The sequence below is a fragment of the Neodiprion fabricii genome, chromosome 4, assembly GCF_021155785.1.
Source record: "Neodiprion fabricii isolate iyNeoFabr1 chromosome 4, iyNeoFabr1.1, whole genome shotgun sequence".
NCBI lineage: Eukaryota > Metazoa > Arthropoda > Insecta > Hymenoptera > Diprionidae > Neodiprion > Neodiprion fabricii.
This window is the reverse complement of record NC_060242.1, coordinates 42,100,400-42,125,020: the sequence shown is the minus strand read 5'-3', so window position 1 is coordinate 42,125,020 and position 24,621 is coordinate 42,100,400. Positions and strand designations below refer to the sequence as shown.

The 24,621-nt window shown below is 40.4% G+C and overlaps 1 protein-coding gene and 1 non-coding gene across 6 annotated transcripts; both read left to right on the top strand.

Annotated features, from left to right (window-relative positions):
• Positions 1–1,772: 1,772 nt before the first annotated feature.
• On the top strand, positions 1,773–1,845 carry Trnav-uac. Its single transcript has one exon. It is a non-coding gene; the product is annotated as a tRNA-Val (tRNA).
• Positions 1,846–8,793: 6,948 nt separating this feature from the next.
• LOC124179958 (protein dissatisfaction-like) lies at positions 8,794–24,401 on the top strand. 5 transcript variants are annotated; one of them, XM_046564863.1, is made up of 9 exons: positions 8,794–9,040; positions 16,567–16,721; positions 16,827–16,942; positions 20,013–20,201; positions 20,398–20,553; positions 20,735–20,907; positions 21,029–21,275; positions 22,169–22,392; positions 22,990–24,401. In XM_046564863.1, the coding sequence occupies exons 2-9, from the start codon at positions 16,591–16,593 to the stop codon at positions 23,215–23,217; spliced, it is 1,464 nt and encodes a 487-aa protein (XP_046420819.1). In that variant the 5' UTR covers positions 8,794–9,040; positions 16,567–16,590; the 3' UTR covers positions 23,218–24,401. The 5 variants fall into 5 exon arrangements, with proteins under 5 accessions (XP_046420819.1, XP_046420823.1, XP_046420820.1 ...); XM_046564864.1 differs by lacking the exon at positions 8,794–9,040 and adding an exon at positions 12,766–13,015; XM_046564866.1 differs by lacking the exon at positions 8,794–9,040 and adding an exon at positions 16,172–16,229.
• Positions 24,402–24,621: the final 220 nt, after the last annotated feature.

The following is a 24,621-nucleotide window of genomic DNA, read 5'->3' as shown; positions in this document are numbered from 1 at the left end:
TCTTATATGTAACACTTTTACTAATTATTACATGCTCGCAAAAGTACAGCCTACCTACAGTACGTATTAATAGAAATTATCTAACCGAAAAACTATCATTTTTATCTACCTTATGCGACGAATATTGTACAATTGAAAAATGATTCCAGAGTATGCTGCTCTCCACTGAATTCCAGTTCAGAATTAGCTGTTGCGATGAAACAAAAAAAAAAAAAAAAACAGTCAAAAAGTTACAGAGAAGAAACTTCCGTTGCGCAAATATTTTTAAATCAGTTATATCTTTGAAACCTTCGCGAATGAACTTTGAAGGGAATTGAAAGATGGACAATTATTGTAGAAAGATACATTATGATATATGTAGAAAGAGTACATTTTTAAAATTATAATCTGGAATGACGTCTTTTCAGAATATCATCGGTTAAAGTACATTATGTAATTTATACGGTACTTAAGAAATAAAACAATCAAAGTACGAACTAGAATAACGTTTCATAAAAATGCTAAAGGTGAGTCGATTTGTAACGAACTAACACGATGTTATATTTCCTCGATAATATTCAAAATTCCTTTGTCGCAGTAGCTATGCGTCAGGTAATTGGCATATTATACTCGTTATCTACATTTTGTGCATTCCATAAATGGGGACATGTACGTACCTACACTCGTTTTCTCCACGATTTTTTGTAAAATTTTATGATCAGCATTGCAAGTCGTTACTTTTTTCAATCGAACACCAAGTTTGGAATAACCCAAATAGATTTAGTCGTTACTTTCCATGGTGGCGGTTGCGATTTCAAGAAAAGTTTCGGGAGTACCGAGTGATACCGTGCATGTAAATTACCGTATGTAGATAAAGACATGAGAGTGGATTGGAAAATGAGCGAATGGCCACTCTGCTGTGAAAATCATTCGAAAATCAGCCAGTAATCCACGGATAGAGAAACAAGCGCAGGTGTGTACGGTCCTATCGTCTCGTCACTACTTAAATGAACACTCGTTGATATACATACTTGTGTAGGTAATAGGTATCGGTATGCCCGGTAAAAATTTCTACTACCAAGAATTTTTACAATTTTCTATTATTTCGTAGAAAATTGTGAATGTTTGTAATTTGTCACAAAAAATTGTTCATTTGCTTTAAAAATTATAGTGGCTTGTAGATTTGTTACTGAAAAAATGTACATTTTCATGAAAATCTACAACCTTGTATGAGAAACTGTGCATATTTACAATTTTGCACGAAAACAATTTTTTGTAAAAAATTATACGAAATTTTCCAATTTCCCTAAATATTCGTGGTAATCATTTTCACCAGTCTATGCGCATAATGATTACTTCTTCTATAATTTGCTCTATAAGCATAATATGTATAATCGTAGCGCGTACCGAAATATTCTTGCAGTGAAGCGTAGATATTTGTTCATTCTTGTTTGGATAAAATTGTTCCATTTACGTTTTTTGCGTGCTATTCTGCTTGCATACCGTATATCCACAGACGAATCTGTAACCCAAGTCTCGCAAACGCAAGTAATGCGTTTGAACCGTAGAAAATTGTCATGATTATGTAGACGCCTGCGCAGTTTTACTGAATCCTAGTCTTACCTGGTCTTTATGGTTGAGTTACTCCGATTTTAGCTTCCTGTTATAGAGCAGCGCAAAACTTAACCCACAATTAAAGCCATGGATGTGTTTAGTTTACAAAGCATGTCTATTTAATATTCTGACGTGTAAGATTTCTAGACAAATTGTAAAAAGCTCACGGAAGTATCCAAGGTTCCGTGGTGTAGCGGTTATCACGTCTGCTTTACACGCAGAAGGTCGCCGGTTCGATCCCGGCCGGAACCACTTATTTTACCAATTTTTTTTCATCTTGTACAGATAATAATAGATCGTCTGTTGCCTCTTACCCGTTCGTATTTTGACAAGTTGTTTCTGGCATCATCGTTGCATAAGAGCTCTAGGTTGATTGAACTTGTCGCGAAACTTGTGTCCTGAGATTAGAGGCCGTTCAAGTATTAGCTAACGCATTTTTTTCAAAATTGTGGATCCCACCGTTCATGGTAACGACAGGTAACGTATGCTTGTTTTGCCTACTACTGTTTTTTAACGTTAGGTAACGCTTTTTGAAAAGTTTTTGGCTAATCAATTCATTAACTATGGGAATGACAGAAATGCCATTTACAGTCACATCCTGAACAATTAATTCCTACTTTATTCAATATTAATTATTAATACACATTAGCATGTTCAGTAAAACGTAGATTCATTATTCGTTTAGTATTAAATACATTGTACATAGGCTTTCTTCTTAAATGCATGCATTATTAACACCCCCATTCGACAGAACCTTTTTTTGATTATTCTCAAGCAGGCCGTGTGTCGGCTTCGAACACGAACTTGGAATTTTCTACGTCAGCTATAATACTTGCCTGGAATGCCTATAATACTACATGGTAAATTTGATAAAGTTTCACTGAATTGCCTACCCCTGTTTCAGCGTTAGCTAAACTTGAATGGCCCCGAAGACGTTACTGCGAAATACTTTAATATTGAAACTTGTAAATGGACCCGGTAAAATGTTTTTTCTAACTTGGCGGTGGCGAGTGATTTCGAACAGAGGTTACTTCGATTGTCCCTCTTCAGGGGACATATACACCTTAAAGTATGAAATCGTAGGTCATTTTAGGGTTCTGTACTTCAAAAGGATAAAACGGAACCCTTATAGGATCGCCTCGGTGTCCGTCGGTCAAGGCCTGTTTTCTCAGGAACGGATAAAGGTATCAAGTTAAAATTATTATCAAATACTAAGGTCTACGGTCCCTCGGAGGTGTAGAAAATTCAAGCTTTCAAGTCGACGCAATCAAAAGACACGGCCATTTATGTTGCATGTTTTGATACTCGCAAACTCAGTCCTCAAAATCTGTAGGGTGCTTCCCGTTGACCTAAAAACATGAAACTTGAAGAGAAGCAAGGTCTCACAGGACAATCGAAGGAAAAAGTTCGAAAATAGTTAATTTGCAGCTATATCACATAAAAAATAAAAGAACATGCGTGCAGTTCACACGCGGTAGAAGTGAAACCTTCAGAAACTAAACTGCGAGAGAATGAGGAGAATGCAGTATCAGGAGTGGAATAATTATTCGTTTCGTCGATAGTCGTTTCATTTCATTTAATCTCGTTTCAAATCACTACCGTGCTGAAGAAGTTTTCACCAACGGCGCTACAAAAGTTTTCACTTCAAAAATGAATATGACTTAAACGTGTACGGACCCCTCGGGACGCGAGTCCTACTCGCACTTGTCCAGTTTTTTAAAATATTTTTCCCTGCACATCTCTTTTGGCAAAGTACTTAATCTCATGATATTTTATAGTTGTGAAGCGCTATTCGAAACGTTACTCTCAATTAGCATAGGTTGAAACGACGAGGGAGAACGATACCAAGTACCCTCCAAAGTCAGGGCCATGAAATTCCACTGGTTCCGAAATAATCGCGCACAAACCGAAGAAAATAATAGTCCCGAGAAAAACTTTGTTGAAAAGTGTCCGCGTGTCATTGTCTGTTTTCCGCAGTAGATTTTATAAACTTACAATTAGCCTATCCGGTAAGAAAGAATCTCAATGAAAAAGAATCTGTGTACAGTGTACACAACACTAGCTGTGAACTGAACTCCATGCGGCTGCACCTTCAAGGTAAACAAGAGTCGATTTTTAGCGATATAAGAACAGCGTGACAGGCACGTTATCTGAAGGCGTGTACGCCCGCGATAGCGATCGAGCACGGCACTGCATGGTTTTACTATTCCATAGGTATGCTCCGTTAGCGGAAAATACTTACAGCAATTGACATAATCGTTCCGCATCTTGAATCGTTACGCCGGAGGCGAGTGCCCCCGCTCCCTCCACTCCTAAAATACTTGTGGGCTGTACATGTACAGGTTTCACGGAAAGTGTTGAGTGTAGGAAAAGTGGGACGAAAATCTGATCTCTAAGATGGATATCTGTGAAAAAAGACTCGCGTCACAGGGGCGCGGGAGATGGAGCGGGTGGAGAGAAAGTGTGAGAATCTGCAGTTGCTATCTTGTCGCAGCGGTTGGCGGTTCACACTTCTATAGTCATTTTCTCTGACAAGTGTATATATATGCTGTTGAATCCAGGGCCGCGTGAACGAGCGATCACTGAGAAGGATATTATTATACCAAGAGAAACTGAACGCTGCCGAATTAGAATGCATGGAATTTCAGAACTTCTTTCATCTGCGAACAAGACAAACTTATAGGTGTAAATATAATGTGATCACATCCACGGTATAAGATTCTGGTAAAAGTTTTATCGATATAGGGTTATGCTTTTCTCATAGGCGTGCAACGTCTAATAAATAACTAACTCACATCTTCTAATAACGTAGAATCAGTTTACATTCGTGGAATTAAACGTTGATGAATTTGAATACGCGTGCACGGCCTGTGCATGCGGACCGCATTCACCAAGTGAGATAAATCCTACGCGAGTGTCGACCTTGTTTGGCCTCTGAGATGGGAGCAGAAAATAAACCTTCGTTCAAGGGCACAATAACGCATTTATAGTTTTAGTAATATCAGAAATCGTGATTCTCTTCCCCTTTATTGTATACAACGTAAATTACAGGCTGCTACTGGGTTCTTGGACCCGTCCCTGGATTCGTATTATCCGACCCCTAAAAAGGGGATAAAAGGTTTCCCTGTTTAACGAAACAGCAGCTTCGTACCATTAGCCAATGCTTCCACTTCACGCTCTACTCATAATCTACAAGCGGCAACCGAAAGAATTCTCTGCTAAGCGATCTTCGAATCTCTGTTACAGGTGTCATTGGGAGTATAAAAATTTGTAGATAAATGCTTGCCACAGATTACCGAAGACCTGTAACCATGGTTGACGCCGTCTGCGAGATAGAAAACTTGAAAATTTTTCACACCAGGTCTGACAGTGCGTGACTTGTTACGGATTAGGACGGAAAATCGAAGCATTGGGTGAGCTGCGTACCACAACGATCTCGCCATCATTGATTTCCATTGAATAAGTAACGACAATTCAATGGACATTTCTGCCATTAGAATCATTACCCATAATGTACTGGCATAGCGTATAAAGTGGATATACGTAAGCCTATAGGTATACCAGACCTGCTCCGCAGCTGGGTTACGCCATATCTAACCAACCGTGTGAAGCTTCCAGGTGCATTCTCGCTCTTTATGATTCCATAGCGCTTCCACCAAACCCTGCGAAATGCGATACGATTTACGTGACTGACGCGAAGGTTTGAGATACCATTATGATACAGACGGCTACATTGAATACTGCATTTAGCAGCGTAGCGTAGGCATACCTCCCTAAATATGTTGCTTCGTTGAAAAAATCGGTATTACCTACAGCCAGAATGTTCTGAAATCGTTTCTTGTCAACGACGCAGGACTTAAAGTTTTTATCTGTGAACAAAAGTGTAATCTCTCCAGACCGGAGAAGACATAATCCGAAAATGAAAATTGAATAAAATAATAATGCCACAATATTATTTTCCGTGTTTATTATAAACGTAAAAAAAAAGATGATCCTTCGCAGTTTTGTTTTACATTCTCAGCTGTTGGTCCTACAGTGTTCCAGATGTCTTTTCTGCATTTCTGGGGGTCGTATCAAGAAAGAAAAAAGCCTTGCAAATCGAATCTGAGACGAAAAGTTTTTCATCCAGCTCGGAAAATCGAAAAAAAACAAAAAAGAAACGGAAAGCTAACCCCTTTGAATTTTACAACATATTTTTGGCGGATTTCGGAAAATAGTTATAGAAACAATTCACTCGAGCGCTATGTCGAAGTAATTTTACGAGTGAAATCCATTGCCTTCATTGTTTGTCTAAAATTACTGGTGAAAACGGAAAAAATTATTCCCTTTCATCATTAATTTTTTTCAAACGATTAGATTCACGCACGTTTTAAATACTCATGCGTCGTGCACTTTTCGAGAGCAATATACGCGTTGGACGATAAAATGTCGCAACATTTGCCGTTGCGTCCGACCGCACAGCCCTCGCCGCATTCTTGAATGATCCTTTCCGACTGACTTCATACAATGTTGCGGTCAAGGATAGGAAGAACTGGCGACAAACAAGAAAAAAAAAAACGAAGTTGCCTTTGAAACTTTGCACCTTCCAGTTTCTTGCCAAAGTTTGTCGCATTAAAAAAAAAAAATGGCATTTCCGCATGTATGCTTAAAGATTGCGGAAATTGACGAGAAGCACAGGTTTGCAGGGAACACAATACCTACTATACTTCGCAATACTTCGAAATATAGGTATGTGTACAACCTGACCGTTAGTCATTACGTAGTTAAAAACTTCGTGGCTCAAAAAGTATACGGAGAATCCAATTGGGAAGAATCAATCTGTAGATAAGGAACGGATTGCCCAATCAATACAATGCAGGTGTTTGTTCGGATGGACTCGTAAGATTTTAGAATAAAGTTTCTCTGAGTATAGGGAAGACTGATATCGAATGTGAAATATCCTTGCTTTGTCCTAGACTATACATATATATGTATAATATTAGGGTGTTTCAGAAAGTAATAATTTGCGATTTTCCACCATGGCAACCCCTAAAAAGTTTGTTTAGGTTAAAAGAAAGATTACGGCAAAAGGTGAGCGTTTTACGTTATCCGGAAGATCGCGCTCAGTTGAATTTTTACTTTTTTACATTTCTTTGAATATATCGTATCGCGGATACAGTTTTTTCAATGCTTACATCAATCATAATATCAATTTACGATACAAAGATGACTCACACCTGAAAATTAAGTTTCCAGCTTGTATATTGAGGATCTGACGAATTTTTTATTATAAATTCAATCTCATCAAATAGTTATCATTCAAATCGATTTTTTTATTCAGGAGAATGCGAATCGCGGTTGATATAATATATTGCTGTCTTAAGGATGGTGATCTTTCGGTTGAATATAAATGTCAGGAAAGAAATAACAATTGAAGTGCTACAACGTGTTTCTTCATAAATTCAAAAATATGTGTAAAATATGTGAAAAAAGGTAAAACATCAAATGAGCGTGATCTTACATGTCACGTAGAACGGTTATTTTTTTACATAATTTTTCGTTCAACCTAAACAAACATTTTGGGGGGTACCGTAGTGGAAAATCGTGAATCATTTTTTCCTGTATCACCATAATACATACATGTACATACATACATACATGCATACATAATACATACATGTTTGGTAAGCTGGAAATACGTCTACATGAAAGCTGAACCAATTACATATATCTGTAGCATTATTACACTTATTGTCAGAGCCGCTGTGTTAGTAAGCTTTGCCGCGGTGAAATGCATTCTGGCATAATGACAAACGGAAGACAATTTACTGTATGTCAGCAACTGGATTACGTATCTTGAAGCCAGTTTCGATATTTCATTTATAACCACTTGTGGTGATCATCTAAATAAAAACCGAATGGATTTTAAAACTGAATCGGGCACTCTAGAGGAAATTCTAAAAATCCTTTTTCGGAACGATTGTGTCGTTGATAGATTTGAATTGTAAAGTTTTCGTTTCTGTCGGTGTCACAGGCTAAGAAAAATCTCGTTCACCGTGAAAAATTATCTTTTTTTTATCACTGTGCTAAAACGTATTTCGTCGTTGTAAGGCCTTCTCACACTTTTGTTCTAATCGTAAGCGCAGTGAGGTGTCTTTTTCATAACTGAACAATTTTGAAATTTTATGCATCCCCTACGCGTTATTTTATAATTTTTATAAAAAGGCATTTTCAGCTAGAAAGAAAGTATATCTACTACTTGAAAATAATCAACTTAGCTTATACCGTACGCTTTTCCAGGCTGATATTATACTATCGTTCTACTAGATTGAATAAAAGAGTTTTATCCAAGTTGTCATGCTCTGGAAAATGCAAGACTTTCAGACGAGTGAGTGAAAATTTCGCGCTGTAGTCGGACAACCAGGCTTCGACGAGTAGACAGTAGGTATCGTGGTCGAGCAAGACTCGCCCTGAGTACCAAGGGCCATGACCACATAAAACATCGCAAGAACTGAAAAATTTCTTTTTCCATCTAGTCACCGCAGAGTTTTCCATTATTTGCAACGTCGCGATGTGGCGGCGTGGTTGCGCGATGCGCTCCGGCACGTGCACAAAGTAAACTGTGCTTTCATTGTGGAGTGAAAGCGTAGCCAACCTATCCAACGTCAACCCCTATTCATCTGTCTTAAAAATGTAGTAGGTACCTACGCAGCAATGTCGCGTTGAAAGTGAAATTTGTAAGCTATCTCTGCGTACGACTGACGGGGTCTCTGCAGGTGTATCTTCTAAATGGACATTCTTGCGTCGGGTTAAAGCTCCGTTCACTTTTTCAAGATTATTGGCAGGGCAGGCGTCCATTCGGGCGAGACATGCGCGCGTGCTGCTCACTTGGCGAGGACAAGTTGAAAGGGACTGGCACTGTACGTGTGAAAATAGGTGAAAGCGGCGGCAGAGATGATGACAAGCGGTAGACCGAGGGGATGAAAAAGGTGCTTTCTTGCGGCGCTGATGCTTTTGACGCAAGAGGTTTGCAACCCTCCAATTGCGAGCTCCCCGGAGGGTTGCGGTCGAAAGCTCCGCCTCTCGGCCAACGACGAGTGACTTCGGCCTAGAAGAAGGCGGCGCCAACGTTCACCCTTGGCCAGGATCACGATGGATCACCAGGGCACGAGCTACGTAACCAAAAATCAGGAATCATAGATCACCAGGACACCACGCCGATCGGTCAATCGGTCGGAACCCTGCAATTATTGATTGGTCCATAAATACTGATCCTGTTCCAATCGCGAACCAGTTCGAAATAAAAGCATTTCCGAAAACTCGTCAACCTGCGGCAGCTCTTAGCGGCGACAAATATATGTTCATTGAAAGTTGACCCGTTGTATCAATTTGTTACGAATTTCATCGGGGATTGTCGCTGATTCGAGGCGACGGGACATATCCGAAGATCACTGGAATTTTTCAAACGGTGAGTTAGTCAACTTGCAAGTTTCTTCACTTACGTTCCACTTGCTTTTGCAAATTGTTGCGGAGAGTTTGCTGAACAGAGAAGACGTATTGTAGATTTGTACGTGGTTGTGATTAGACTAATGGCGGACTTTTTTTTTTATGCTCTCGAATACAAGCTGCAAAAATTTAGGTAGTAATCGCCATTCACTCCTCGACGCTATTCCGGTAGAAGAAATCAATCATCCCTCAGATCGCAAGTATTATTTTAGTTAATCGCATTATTGTCCCGCAAATTCAGTTTGAGTACATCTACTCATATTTATCTCAGTTGGTGAGCCGTTCCTTACGATTTTCGCACCTGGAAAAAATAATTAGTCAATACGCAGCGGTGCAAATAGCCTGTTAATAATAGTTAATCGGTTTAGACTGGAATTTTGTTCACAAAACCGTCCAAAATTTTTGCGTAAAATCGAAACTCATGCGAGGTATGGCTACACATACTGCGCAATCATTTTTGGAGTAGTACAGGAGCAAGTGTAAACTAATCAATTATTCTCATCCTTGCTTAGGAGTGGCAAATTAAATGAAAACCCAAGAATTTCTTCGAATAATGAATAACAATATAGTTTTATCAGATTAATATTTCAATAGTGTCCCATCTTGATGCACTCGTTAAAAATTTTTCAAAACGTGTTCGAAGATGAGTTAACGAACGTCAAATCTTATCAACTAAATTGCAGTGGTAGAACAATCACGTGCCATGTTGTATATTTGATCGATTCTTGTTTTCTTCATTCGTAATATCGTTACTCAAAATTTTGAAATCCATTAAAAGTTTTCTTACAGGTTGTCAGCATGCTAAATGTCTAAGGGTATTTCACTGTCACAAAGTGGAAAAATCTTTTAAAACTACGAATAGCACGTCAAAGGGGGTCTCCTCCGTATTGTGAGGGGCATAACATATTGACAGATTTGACATCAAATAAGCATCTAATGTACTGTGAGCATGCGGAAAGTTGATTACTGTCTTTTATCAATCACGACGTATTATTCCACGAGAAAAACACGATTAACGAGGCACACGACTAATAATTTATCGATACTAGAAATACCAATTGTAAGGTAAAACTATAATGCGATAATATTTGCTCTTACAATCAGTAATGATCCGATTTGCAGTCTCGTAAACTGTGGGCATAACCTATACATTTGAAAATCCTATCGTGTGCAATGACGTTTTTATAATCGGAATTCATGCTGTTATTAATTGTCACGATATGTGGCTTATGTAATTTACTGACGTACTGGAATAACTATAAAAAAGGGAAAAACGAATGGCAAAAAGATTAAATATTGTGCGAATCTCATCCAACTATAAATGTCTATATTTACAGGAGGCCGAGATGAAAAAAATCATTCTCGATATCATTCCTCCATAGGTATATCCAATGAGTTTGTATTCTAAAATTTTGGATATCCACGAAAAGGAATTTTTTATGGAACCGCGACTTCAAGTTTCCAGACGACCGATTAATTCTAAGTATGCAGCGATTTAGGGTCGCGTACTAACGGTAAATTAAACTTTTTGGCCATGTATGTATATTATGCAATAGCATATAAAATAATATAACATACCATACAGTAATGTAATGACACCTGTGATGTGAAATAAACCTGTTGTAACGGTCGTCTAGGAACCCGAGTACGTGGTCCACATGAAATTCTTTTGCATGAGTTGTCAGGATTTTAGAATACAACATCTCATCGTGCAGGAAAGAATGATTTCGAAAAATATACGTTCTTCGCTGTACTTTAATACACACTCGCTTTATACTCCTGTATTTTGGCGATAATGTGTCGCAATGTCAGCTGCTATTGCCAACCTAGTTTGGGGGTTTGTCAATCTTAATTGTTTAACACTATCTGCCGAATCAATGGTACTGCAAATATTAATGAAATGTATCGAGAGGGATGTTAACTAATCAATGATGAGATATTTTTGCTCAAAGTATCCGTATTACGGTGAAACTTGAAAAAATTGATTTTTAACTCATTGCACCACGTTCAAAAAATTTTAAGGTCGTCGATTCCGGGTGAAACATCCTGCATGAAAAATTTATGGCCGGTCGTCTTTTTGGGGAAGTTATACAGAAGATTGGATGTCGGGAATTGTAACTGATAAATTAAATTACGTACATATTACACGCATCTTTCCCTTTTTTACAATCAAACATAATGATTAAAAATCAGAACAGACTGTTTCCTTGATTATTCCAGTATAGAATAACTGGAAGGCGGGACTTATTGTTCGTGATGGCTCACCGCCGGTATCAAAGAGTTTTGGATTCACTTCTCACATGGCTCTTTGCAGACCGCGAAAGAGTCCGTGATTTGTCAAACACGGTGGAATGACCTGTAAATTGTAGTCCGATGTTTAAAGAGACAGAGGAGGGAGGGGGGGGGGGTGAGTCGTCTGTAGCGGTGCACAAAATCGTGACATAAATCTAGGCTCCGCCAGCAACGTGGTGTGGTGCTACCACCGCTTACATAGAATAATTTCCGTAATTATATATAACCATAAACCCGGGCGCGCTGGTCGTGCAGGCCTCAGTTCACATAACCAGTGCTGTGAAACATATGGTACACATCGGGCAGGTAGGTTGCTCCGTGGACTCCCGTAGTTTGCTGCCCTCGCGCAATGAAAAAAATATGCAATCCCAAGGTATCTCCAGCAACTGCTAAGATTCGAAAACTGATATTGGTGAGGAATTTAATGTTGATGGAAAAAAAGTTATTCGATGGATTAGAAATTTCTAGTGTCAATGTCGAGGCAGCAAGTATCCTGGCTATCGAAGTAGCAAATTTCACTGCCGTATCAAAGATTTTCCAAGTATGTTGTCAAGTGGGCTTCCTAATTTAGCAAGTTCGTCACGCTCGAACTCTGAAACTTGCCAGTCTAGCGGACTATTTCTTTCCTTATTTATATTCTTGGAAGCCAAGTGATGGTTGGGTGCGCCCGTTCCATCCGTTCCTTCTGGTTATCGCATGTCGTTTAGCGGGTAGGATATGCTCATGCGAAACCTTGCAAAGGAATAAGTATGTAGGTAATATCGCTGAGATTTTCGGACGGAATTAAGCAGTTGGATAAATTTGATACTTCCGCAGTTATTATGTGGAGTAATTATCATAGGAATAGTGGGTTAGGTATTTAGATTAGTATCCGATTTGAAATCCAGTGTGTTTGTGCGGTCTGTTGTTACACAAGGTTCGAATACAAACATGGTTGGAAAAGTGGAGAAAGAAATGCTTTGCGATAGGTACTACGAGCTCATTAATACACGACGGTGGATGCAACTAAGGATTATACAACTGGTAGGTACGTATGTTCGTATGCCGTAACACCGGTAAAAGTCAAGGGGAAGTTCTGCTTCTGCATAATAAAGTCAGCGCGTCACGCAATCACGACTAAAATTATGGCGTGCGAAAGTCGCACATGTTTTGCGTTGTTTCGATGACCGGAATCGGATATGGCTATTAAATTCGGGATCGAAACGAAATTGTGAATCGACTTACAGATCGGTTAGGTTTTCGGCCGCCGGAGGTGTCGGAAGTTCTATCGGAACAAGTTTGATGCAATCCGTAGTCTTAGCATGAGTAGTAAAATTCACTTGGCCCACGCTCCAATTAAAATAGTAGAACAGCCTCTACGCATCTGTTTTGCGTCATATTTTCGGTCATATTTATTCAACGAATGAGTAATCATCAGTTTCAAATCGATCTTCGTCATATGTTATGTATCAGTTGTCATATCGAGAACAATTGGTATCGCGTGAAAAAGTGCACGTGACGTGACGAGTTAATAATTTGGGGACAAAAAAATTTGCATATGTATGTAAATTGCAGATATTGCTATGTGTGACGTACATTTTTTATCCACGCCCGTGGGTGACAGTTTGCAGTATCCGGCGCTATTGGAAAGTCATTGGACTACCAAGTAGGTAGCATCGTATTCGTTTCTATGCCACAACACTTGCCGGAGCGTGCGAGTTGGCAAGAACCGGGAGACTAAATGGCTTGCCAAACTTTATGATCGATTGCTTGGAAGAGGTTGCAATATGCTTGGTAGTATGTGGGAGACCTGTAAGATTCGTATGAAATCACTGTGATGGAAATTTGAATACCTTTGACTTTCGTAAAGCATATTGATTGAGCACAGAATTATAACGCCAGTTCACGCTTGTGTAACAGATAACTTATAGTTAGTTAGTCTCAAAGCATGCATGATTTGCTTCGTTAGTAAATGATGTATTCTCATCAAACAAAATTCATATGTTATAATAACGATTTAAGACTGGAAACACGACCGAGTTCTTGCCACCAAACAGATACTCAATCTAAACTGGAATAAATGACTGGAAATTAGGCTTCCCGAATTAATTTTCAATTGGGAGCGACTAATTATCTACCTTGTAGCGACATTAGCTCGGACTTATTTTGTACCGTGTGATTGATGAACCGACGGAACATTGTCAATTTTGGCTCGGTAAAAAATGGTTTTTGATGCAAAAACTTTGCAACGCGAAAAATAATATGTCGGGTGAACTCGAAAATATGTCGACATGTTGTTTTCTGTAGGTGTTATACGTAAGTGACGGTCGAACTAATTGTTAGGCAAATTTCTCTGTTTACTTATACGCTTACGTATAGGTGGAATATAATCGAGAGCAATTATTGGGTGAAGTTGACGTCCGTCGGAAAGTTGTACCGCGGGAAGTAGACGACATATGGCGGTGAAGTGCGTGTGCAACACGCAGGGTTAAACAATTCACGTACCCGGCGACTGCCTGCCCGATCACGTATACGCAGCATCGGGTTCATCGTCTATAACTCACGGCAAGGGGTCGCTCGGCTGATCGCGAATTACATCTAGTACCGACCGACGCCCATTCCCGTTACGGTGATTTCTCATTAAAGTTCATTTCAAGCTCATGCCGAGGAACTACGAGAATACACAAGACTCCGGCTCCCATTGCTAGTATACACCTATTACCGATATCACGGTAGATTACTGGTATTCGAAGTGAAACTGACATTCATTTGTTGGTTGTTTTTCAAACAGTAGCAGAAAAAAAAAAAATATGGGACCGTCGTTAAGGGAAACCTTGCAGTAAAATTTGGTGCGAGTATTTATAGGCAACAGTGTTAATAATGGGTAAATGAAGAACATGCCCGAATCCTAATTTTTAAATAACTCGTGTAATACATTTATTTATTTTGTTGTACAAGATAAAAATAAAAAAATAAATAAAAATCATTTCGACCGTTGGGAAAGCTCAAACTTATACGGATATCGTTAATCTTTGGACCTCATTCTTCGAAGCGAGATATATGATTAGAAGGGTTTTGGCTCGTTACTCGTTTCTATCTCGCCGTGATTTAAAACAGGCCTACCCCATTTATGGGTTCATATGACAGTACACCAATCCTAGCAGTAGTTGGCAGAAAATTTACCACGTGTGCTTTGTCAGGACAGCGGCTAGAAAAAAAAGAAGTCACGCTGGCTAGTTTGGTGCCGTTTCCTTCTTTTCATTGTTTAAATTTACGTCTATTCCCGACTCAGCCGTAAAGTTAACTTTTTTGATCTCTAAAGTGGGACGAGAGTGGCAAATTTTTTCCTAAAACGCGTTTGCGGGAAACATAAGATCATATTTCCTGCAAATCCAAAATCACACGAAGCGAGCGCAAACAATTGCCCACAAGACGGATCGCACCGCCTACGTCGCGGTCAAATTAAATGCCCTAGTTTTCAAATAAATATTGCAGCCAGAGTTGAGTCAAAAATAAAGTCCTATATGTAATACAGGAATAAAAGTCGACTTTGATCCCTCGTTAGATAATGTACTATTATTCGTACAGTAATATTCATTGATGCCTTAACCTTGCTGCTATCTTGGTTTCGGTTCGAAACAAATGCAACTTCGAGCATTGCGTAAGCGAATTTTGCTTCTGATCGAAAGCAAGTTGGCAGAAAGTTCGTGGTATTAACGAACATTACTGTGCATTGTCGTTTCTCTCTCGAAGAAGCGTTGCACGAGCCTTCGTAAGGATTGAGCTTTCGAATTACCTGAAATCCTTCGACGAATGCCTAACGTACAACAAACTGGATATGCCAGAGGGAAGCATCGACCAGTAAAGCAGCATACGATTAACTCACAAAGAACCAGAGCCATCGACTTTCTGCAAGTAGCGTCGAAAGCTTTCCAAGCTAACGATCACCTATTATAGAAAGGTATATGACCAGCGCAGGGTCGCAACCCAGCGCACACCTACAATGTACGTATACGTATAGGTACGTATGCACGCATGACCGCATACCTATTCGAGCGTGGCAGATCGAAGGCTCGCGGTTCCGACGGAAAGCTATCGCGGTGTTCTCTGCCATTGAGTAATAATATTATGACAAGTTGATGCTCACAAATGAGGGCTTCTGGATGACACGAGAGCCCGGCGCCATATTGTGGCCGGCCATGCCTTCGCCTTGGGTCGACTCTGGCCGATGCTCCATGCTCCCTGCTGCTGCTGCATTATTGAGTCTGGGAATCGAGCAGGTGGTCGACGTAGTCCTATTAAGCCGCGCGGGAGTGACGGAGAGGTGTTGGTTGCATCATCGCCCGCGAGGAACTACGGCGAGACAAAGAAGGAGAAACGAGGGAGAGGGTTGTTACAGAAGTCACGAGTGGTTGTGCAGTGCCATTAACTCGGTGGTTTCGAGCACGGCGGGAACTTTGATACGAAGATAACGTATTTCGCGCCATTTCATTGCGATTATGAAGTTTCGCAGCGGCAAGGAAAGGGGGGGTTGTTTTTATACACTTACCGATAATATCATACGTCCAGCATGAAAATTAGATGGAAACAGTAGGATGAATTATTTCTGAGGCATTGTACAGAGAACCTTCTGTTTAATGATTGCTGTATGACGCATGGAACAGTAGGAAAACGTACGTCTCGGACACAGGCTTGCCGACGCGATGTAGAAACTCAATACCAGAATGTATGGTCTGTGTGGAAAACGCAATTCCGCTATTCCAAGAAAAACTGACGTTGAATTTTTGAATTGGAATTACCGGTAACGCCATCGGGCAACAGCTGTACATTGTTAATTACGATGGCTCTCGAAATTTGCATCATTTTGCCATTTTTCAGAGGTTTGAGAAATTATTTTTAGCCCAGTGATTTCGGCAGATTTTATAGAGATAGAGCGGCAGCATGATATTGCGAACGAACGAACGGACGGACCAACGTTGTCCCGACCTAGGGCGCATTATGTACCGAGCAAACTCGAGCAAACTCAGCTCGCATGATTGTGCAGAGTAAGAAGACTCCGTGCACGTTTCTTACTCGACTTAAATTTCACCGAAATGTGGAAAAAGCGTCACCGTATCAGTTGATAATAGGTTATCATTCGTTCTCATTGTAATTGCGATATAGGGTTAAATATCTCGAAACTGCAGTGAAAAAATTATAGAAATATTTTGACACAAGGGTACGTACGTAATTCGACCAGATATGGACGAGGGTGGCAGGGGTGAAGTCTTATGCAGAGTATGCGGTGACAAGGCCTCGGGAAAACATTACGGGGTGCCGAGCTGCGACGGATGTCGCGGTTTCTTCAAACGGTCCATCCGCAGGTATGCGAGGTAACTACACGTTAACTTAATTATTTGTTCACGGTACGAGAATGGGTGGGTTATGGGTTATTTTTCTTGTTTCGACCATTGGAAACACGCTGTATCGATTTTCAGGAATCTGGACTACGTGTGCAAGGAGAACGGCCGATGCGTTGTTGACGTATCCCGAAGGAACCAGTGTCAAGCTTGTCGCTTCACCAAATGTTTGCGTGTGAACATGAAGCGAGACGGTATGCCCGGTTTTTGTCTGGCTTTTTGATTCATTGTTAATAAGGGTGAGCCGGCAGGACCGTCGGAATCAATCGTTGTGACGAAAATGGCAAATTCGGTTTGAAAAGTCTCCGGGAAGGTTAGCGGTAAAAAACTAGAATTGCTGATTCATAGAAGGACCAGAATATCGAATTTTCGTAGTATTTAAAAATGTGGTAGGTTCAAATACAGACAATTGGAAACATGTAGTAAGTCGAAATACAGAACGAGAAAGTAAAGAAAGGTCAAAACATGGAACACCAAGGTCGAGAATATGTGTACGATTCTATATTATCGAGAGGAATTCTGACGATTCTACAGTTTGGCTTTCTATGTTCTGACCTTTCCAATCTTTTACTTCTCTATCTTTGACTCTTGACAATTTTAAATTCTTTATATCAAGTTTTCGTTGCTTTAAAACTTCCATATTGTGGACCTTCGATTTTTTGATTGCTTTCTTTATTTTTACCCACACCCGCCAGTAATGTTATTTGCGCTGATGATAGTAAACACGAAAAAACATTTCACAGAAATATTTCGAGCAAATTCAAGTAGTGAAAGTTTTATTATCGAAAATTCGAGAAAATGTTTCATAATTAGAGCTATGAAAATTAATAAACGCCGATGATTTTATTTACTAAATTGTAAAATGTTTGATCTTATATTGTTCGTAATAGTGATTTCTAGGGTTGTGCGGGTTCCCGAAATATCGGTAAAAATAGTTCGGGTTCGGAACGGATTTGTATCGGATCGGTTTTTTTGGCGATTCCAGAATGATCGGAAAACCTGGAATCTTGGGGAAACGAGAAACTTGGGCAATCTAACTAAGCAAACATTTATAATATTGAACAAATACCAAATGCTAAATACTCATAGTAAATAGTATATCTAAATGACATCAATATTTTCACTAAAAAGTCTACCATCTTTCATTGGGAATCCCGAAATTTTCGACAAGACTAATGTTTTAGGAATCTCGAAGTTTTCATGAATCCCGATGTTTTCGGGAAACCCGAGCCGAAACTGATAGATCTTTCCCCACCCGGCCGGACAAGATAGAATTCTGGTACCCGCACACCCTATAGTGATCTTCAAAAGGCGCCTGACAAAAAGTTTTACGAACAGTCATCTCCATGCAAAAGTGAATAAAACTTTGATTTGTGCAAGTACGACGAAACGGATGTTCGTCGACAATTTGATTTGCACATCATAACTGTACTATAATGCAAGATTTCTCGAATGTTTTTCAGGCAATTAATGGGAATCTTATCAGCGAGCGAAATTCCTGTAAAACATTAGGATTTGGTCTAAAGCACCATAGCTCAATCATTTTGAACTTTTTCATCGTAAAAGCATTTCTTAAATTGTTTACATTTTGTCGTTAGCTTGTGTTATTCAAATTCGTTTCCATTAGTTTCTGTTACATGGTACGGATGTTTGTTTAATTCCTGCTTGCTATTGTTGGCTTTCTTCGTTTTCCTAAATTTTGTTTCAAACGGTTCAGCCAATTCACCCTTAATAATAAGCGATGGTGATTGTGAGGCTGATGTGAACCTTGGTGAATCACAGATAAGTCGAAATCGATTTGATAGATCGTGCAGACTGGACCCCTAGCTTCGTTGTAACCTTCCTTCTTCAAAGCCATGAGTACGGGATTTTCGAGATTTTCAGTACTCTGCATTCCTATACTTTGTTTTTCACAATGTTAACACAGATGTCTACGGGAGCTGTTTACCTGTTGTATTAATTTTTCACAATTTTCACAATTTCTTTCTCCGTTTGGTTCGTCACAATCCTTAGGTCTGTTCTGAAACATGGAATCTCTGCTACTAACATATTGGTCACGGGGCAATGTAAGCTCCCCCCCGCCCCTGTATAATATTCGGTCCGCATATCGCACAAGTACGCACCCACGTTCATCTACGTATAGGTATACGGACGAAATGCTGGGAGTTGCGGTTCGACGAGCCACCGTTACCTATTCCTCGACCACTTATAAAACGCGGCATACGTCATTTATGTACACATCGTGGTGCAAATACCCCTGCCGTGGCAGTCAGCGAATACCACCCTACACCCTGAGAGTGTCGCTGTACGGGTGCAACCCGTCGTTCCGATACCCAAATAACATCACAATGCATATGCCGAGTGACGTATTTACTTTAGTTGTGAAAAAAGACCGAAACGTGAAAAAAAGATAACTGAACGAAAAACACCCATTACACGACGGTTTGTCGGGGCGGGACAAAGTGTCAGAAGCAGGCCGAGGTTCACAGCTTTTGTAAACAAAATGGTACTTGAAGCGGCGACGCCACTCAATGCCAGAGCCTACTCCCTTTCTCCCTTATCCCTCCCCCCACCCCCTTCCCCCTTCACCCGCGCATCGTCGATCGAATCACAATGCAAACGCTTGATTCCGCTTGGGTATCAATTAGCGAGTGCCATTAGAGTAGACGAGGGCAAAGGCGGAAGAAGATGCGGTAACTCTCGAGACAAATGGGGATGGACTGGTTCTACAGAAATCTGTCATACAGAGTAAAAGTCCTCGTACAGAGGATATTCCGTAGGACCTCTTCTATAGAAATTTCATCCCACTGAGTGCGTTCCTACAGAGAACGTTTTACATAAAATGATGGATATATTCTTTTCTACAGAATGCTTCGTGCTATTCTACAGAGTTCGCTACAGCGGAAAAATGATTTAAACAAGTCGAGAACTCCTCAACTTATTTAGAATAATATCTGAAACCAAAACACGCAGTCCCCTGATGAGAACGTAAAAGGCGCCTGTATCACCACGAAAGCTAGAACAAGTTAGGTTTCCATTTCCGTAGTAGCGAACATTGTAGGATAAAATATTTATAAAAAAGGTTCTGTAGGATATTCCTTGCAGGACTTTTACTCGATAGGATAGATTGGAACTGGAGGCCTGTCGAGACAAATACACTGAAATGAAATTATACTTGAACGTTATGATCATAATTCATATTAAATTTCTCGTTGTTATCTTGTCTAATTAATCTTGCACGAGTCTAACGTTTCCACAATTTAGCGGTGCAGCACGAGAGAGCACCGAGAAATGTAGCATCTTTTGCGACCACCGTCCGCAGAGTTCCATCGGGACTTCATCCCGGGATCCCCCACATCTACCATACGGCCACTGGAGCTCCGTATCATCCGCTCATCTACCCAGCCTTTTTCCCCTTCAAGCCAACGATACCGAACTTTGCACCAGGCGTGGGTAAGTCAATGTTTATTTCGATTATTGTGCAAATTCGGACGCCGACTTGGCCGGAATACCAATCTTACTGCAAGTGAGACGATTATCTTCAGGTCAACTTTCACAGCTTAGAGTAATAATTCAATACAAATGTGCAGGCTACGTATAAACGTGCTGTTACAAGGGGAGGTTTTCTGAAGCCGATATTGACCCTCAGGTATAGATTTCAAGTGTCAGTCATCGCCTCCAATTCAGGGGCTTTTCCTGGCGCGGGCGGGGAACGAACCTCTGCCGCCACCTCTTTCGGCCAAGGAAGACGAGGTGACGAGTTCCGAGGAAGCTGCGACCGTTGACAGCCAAAACTCGGGAAAGGGTGAGCGCTTAAATTACGTATAACCGATATCTATCGGTCGACGACCGGGTACCCATCCAACGAAAACAGCTCGGTATATACGTACGTAAGGTGTATAACTATATACATATATTAAGGACAGTGATAGTGATACCAACATGTAAAGTAACGAAATGACTGGACAAGTTATTGATTCTTGCAGAGGACGCCCATGGCGATCCTTTGGCATCCTCGCCATCGAGCCTGGCGACGGCAATGTCGGACTACGCCTCCTCGGGATTGACGCTGTTGACAACGGAGAACGTTTACGAATCTGCAGCGAAGCTACTTTTTCTTGCTGTTAAATGGGCAAGAAGTATACCCTCCTTCCTCCAGGTTGTTCTTACTAAATGCACTTAAAAAAAAAAAAAACTTTCTCCATTACTCCAGCAATAAAATCAAGCGTGCCGAAACTTGATCGCTTTACGAATGTGTTTTACTCCTTCAATCGTTTCAGCTGTCATATCGAGACCAGGCGATACTCCTCGAAGAGTCCTGGAGCGAACTGTTCGTCCTTACGGCGGCGCAATGGAACTTTCCGGCGGAGGCGGCTGCTCTGGTCTCGGCTGACGCGTCCATTGACAGGCGATCTGGCCTGGAAGAGGAGGCAAGAAGGCTCAGGGAACTTCTGGCAAGATGCGCAACGCTGAGGATCGACCACTCCGAGTACGCTTGCCTGAAGGCGATAGTTCTTTTCAAAGGAGGTACAAAATCGAATTTCATTATACTTCAGGGACAATGCATCCACCACCCAGCTAGAATTACAGTGAAACTTCAGTTATACGTTTCGTAGTTGTACATTTCTCGTGTATACGTTTTTAGCACTTAGACACTACGTATTCCGTCCCCTGGCGCTCATCATTTCTACGTTATTACGGCTGATTTTTTAGTCGAATCTTTCGATTCGACGTTCAACTTGCCTACCGCTAGATGGTGTGCGCGTTTTGATGTTTCGCAGCTTGACCTATGCGCCCATTGCTAGTCCAAACACGTTCCGCCAAGTTCAGGTTAGATCTTCAATTAACATCACTGGATTTCACTCTGTCCCGTTTTTGATGCGTTACCATTTCAAGCGTACGAGTCCAATTGACCAGAAAACATTCAAGGGTATACTTTCACTATCTTATAATGTGAGAGTGTAGTTTATAAGTACAGATACATGTGATAAATTTGAACAAAGAAAATCCGGAAATACAGAAATTCTTGCAGTATTACTATTTCAGAAGAAAATGGTGTGGGTCAGAATGATCCAGTATGTTCTCGAAGGGTTACTTTAGCGCGCTCTGCGGTGACATGCTCTATTTAATGATATCAGTTGATTTCGCTAGGGTGAATAAAATGACAAGTTGATATGATGTGTAAAACCTCTGAAAATCATAATTTCTTTATCTTACAATTACGATGGATTGGCATATTGGAATGTCGAGGTATTTCACTTGAACGTTATTCTTAGCTATACGTCAACATTGCTATATCCTTTCAAAAACGTACACAGGTATAACTGAAGTTTCACTGTATACGCTGTTCCAAGTTAAGATCAAACGGAAAGTGGGAAAGAAGGGAAGAAAACTCTTGAATGCCCATCCCTCTATCGTAGAATCGCGAGGTCTAGCCGAGGCCGTGAGGGTAACAGCTCTTCAGGAACAAACCGTAGCCGTACTCGGCGAGCAGGGCGCGGGTCGCGTCGGACGGCTGCTTCTTCTCCTTCCACCGGCGCGAGCTCTCTGCCGCAGGACGCTCCAGGAGTTGCTCTTCAAGCCGACTGTGGGGGACGTTAGCGTCGAACGGCTTCTAGGGGACATGGTCCATGCGACGAGGCCGGTTTGAGTAGCAAATTTTTTATAATCCAGTTAGGCATTCCTAGCCAATTACATACATATGTATGCCCAACAGTCATTCGCCAACGTTTATTGTACGTGTTAGTATACCTATACTGTAACTAGCCCTATTTCTGCTTCTTGTGTAATTACTGTAGCATCGGCATCCGTGGGAGGGTGTTAAATTTCACGGGGTACGAGTCAGCTCGGAAGTGACATCTCTCGATTTGGCCAATTGGCTCCCATGAAGATTCCCTCTCGGCCATACGTGCCGGGCGTTCTTGTCAAACGTCGGCTTCGTTTAATGCCCTTCAGGATTATTTGGGCTGAGGATGAGATGCGTATCGCAGCTCATACCTCTGTCTTTTAACATTTCATCCGTAGTTCACGTATAAAGTAGGAAAAAATAATTGAGTCCCGATTAAAGACGCGCACGATGTTAGGGCTTGTATTCTAGTCATCTATGATTGCATTCGAGATTTGCCGGGATTTTGTTGCATTTATCAAGGATTATTCGTGCAATATTAATGATAGGATTCAAAAGTGCAGTGAAGAGTTCGACCGCGTTGCTTGCCTATCGCGATGGTCTTGTATAACACAGGTTTGGAAACACCGCCATTCTTCCGTGTTGCTGGGATCACAACTAGAATTAACGACCAGAAGAAGCATAGAAGAAGCTAAGCTCGCTGTGATCTCTACGTATATCCAAACGCTTGAAATCCAGACGGATACCGTCAACCATTTCAATGTAAACAAGAACAAGAATGCCACCGATTTCTGCCGGGAACTTGGATTGCAACGAACCCAGCGGCTCGGTTCTGGCGCGTAGCACTATAACAATTAGTGAGACTCGTTCCCACGGTAATGTGCAAGGCACAAGTACTATCACTTGCTTGAAAAGTATGATTTTTATTCTCCTTTTATGCAGTTGGTGAGAATTGTCTCAAATGTTCAGCGGTTGCAGATATGTCACGGGTTTTCGGCCTCATTGTGAAACATTTCTTCGCCGATTGAATTTGACATATTAATATATGGACGTACCTGAGGCATGAATCAGTCTGCGTTCAGAAAGTGAGGCTAGGATTTGACTAAATTATTGAATTTTTCTGTGCATGGGTCATGGATTTCACCGACACGTCAGATTGTAACTTCTTCTATCGAATCCCCACTAACGGATCTAGAGTCATAGCTCTCGTGCTCCAGTGGATCAAATTTATCTACATATTTATTCATTTCCGTATCAACGTACGTGTTCATCAATTTCTTTAACCTTTTTTTTTCCAAAAACACCGTTTAATTTTCACACCGAAGTTTCTTCATCGACTTTACATACCATCGAAAATATGTACTAATCGCTAAAAATGACCTCGTATTGGTATACATTGCGCAAATTCGGGAATTGGGGATAATTCAACAGGACAGAGCAGACATATTTATTAACTAGAATAATTTATTTTTTTTTTTCATGGTAGAAAAAGGAGAATGTATAATAACTCATGGACTGCATTGTACTCATATATATACAATTACATACAATCCTCGATTGAATGTTACACATAAGTTCCTTATAAATCTGATTCTATGAATATTTTGCCCGAGAGCGGTTCTCATTTAACGTAATTTAATATATAATAAGTGAATGTGTATGCCGCAATATTTGTGAGAAACTGGCTACAAGTGTATACGTGAATTTACATACGACTGTTATTACATTGTTAATTTTTGGATTTATATGTGTTATTTATGAAAAACGGGCTGCATGATTCTTGTATTATAGGTCATACATATTTATTATATGAGTATATAATGAGCTGTGAATCGGGTTTTAATTAACGTGGTGTCTACATATACAACCATTCATATGTTACGTATTATAATTTAAAGATAGCAAGCGGTGCCAAAATACACAGATAAGCTGTATGCAGACAATATTCATCGTTCAATTGGCAAATCAAATAATTTACGAATCCACGGTTATCCTACGGATAGTTCTTTTTAGCCGTTATACTCTGACCGTTGTTCAAAAACGTTTATGGGATTGAAGAAATGTTATTTTAAATGTTTTCTTGTGTTTTGTTTTTCTCAATAATTTTATTTATCATTATTCTTTAGCATCTAAGCACATAAACCCATTTTGGCTCTCCAAAATCTATACAGTGAATTTATTCTTACTTTTTTCCATTTTGCTTTGTTTCCTTAATATTTTAACGGTTTTACATTTATAAATTCCAAG

Excerpts from the sequence above, each read along its gene's own strand:
- LOC124179958 (XM_046564863.1), top strand. The coding sequence starts at position 16,591 with ATGGACGAGGGTGGCAGGGGTGAAGTCTTATGCAGAGTATGCGGTGAC. Across the intron at positions 16,943-20,012 it reads TGTGAACATGAAGCGAGACG|CGGTGCAGCACGAGAGAGCA; the intron begins GTATGCCCGGTT and ends TCCACAATTTAG. Across the intron at positions 21,276-22,168 it reads GATAGTTCTTTTCAAAGGAG|AATCGCGAGGTCTAGCCGAG; the intron begins GTACAAAATCGA and ends CCTCTATCGTAG.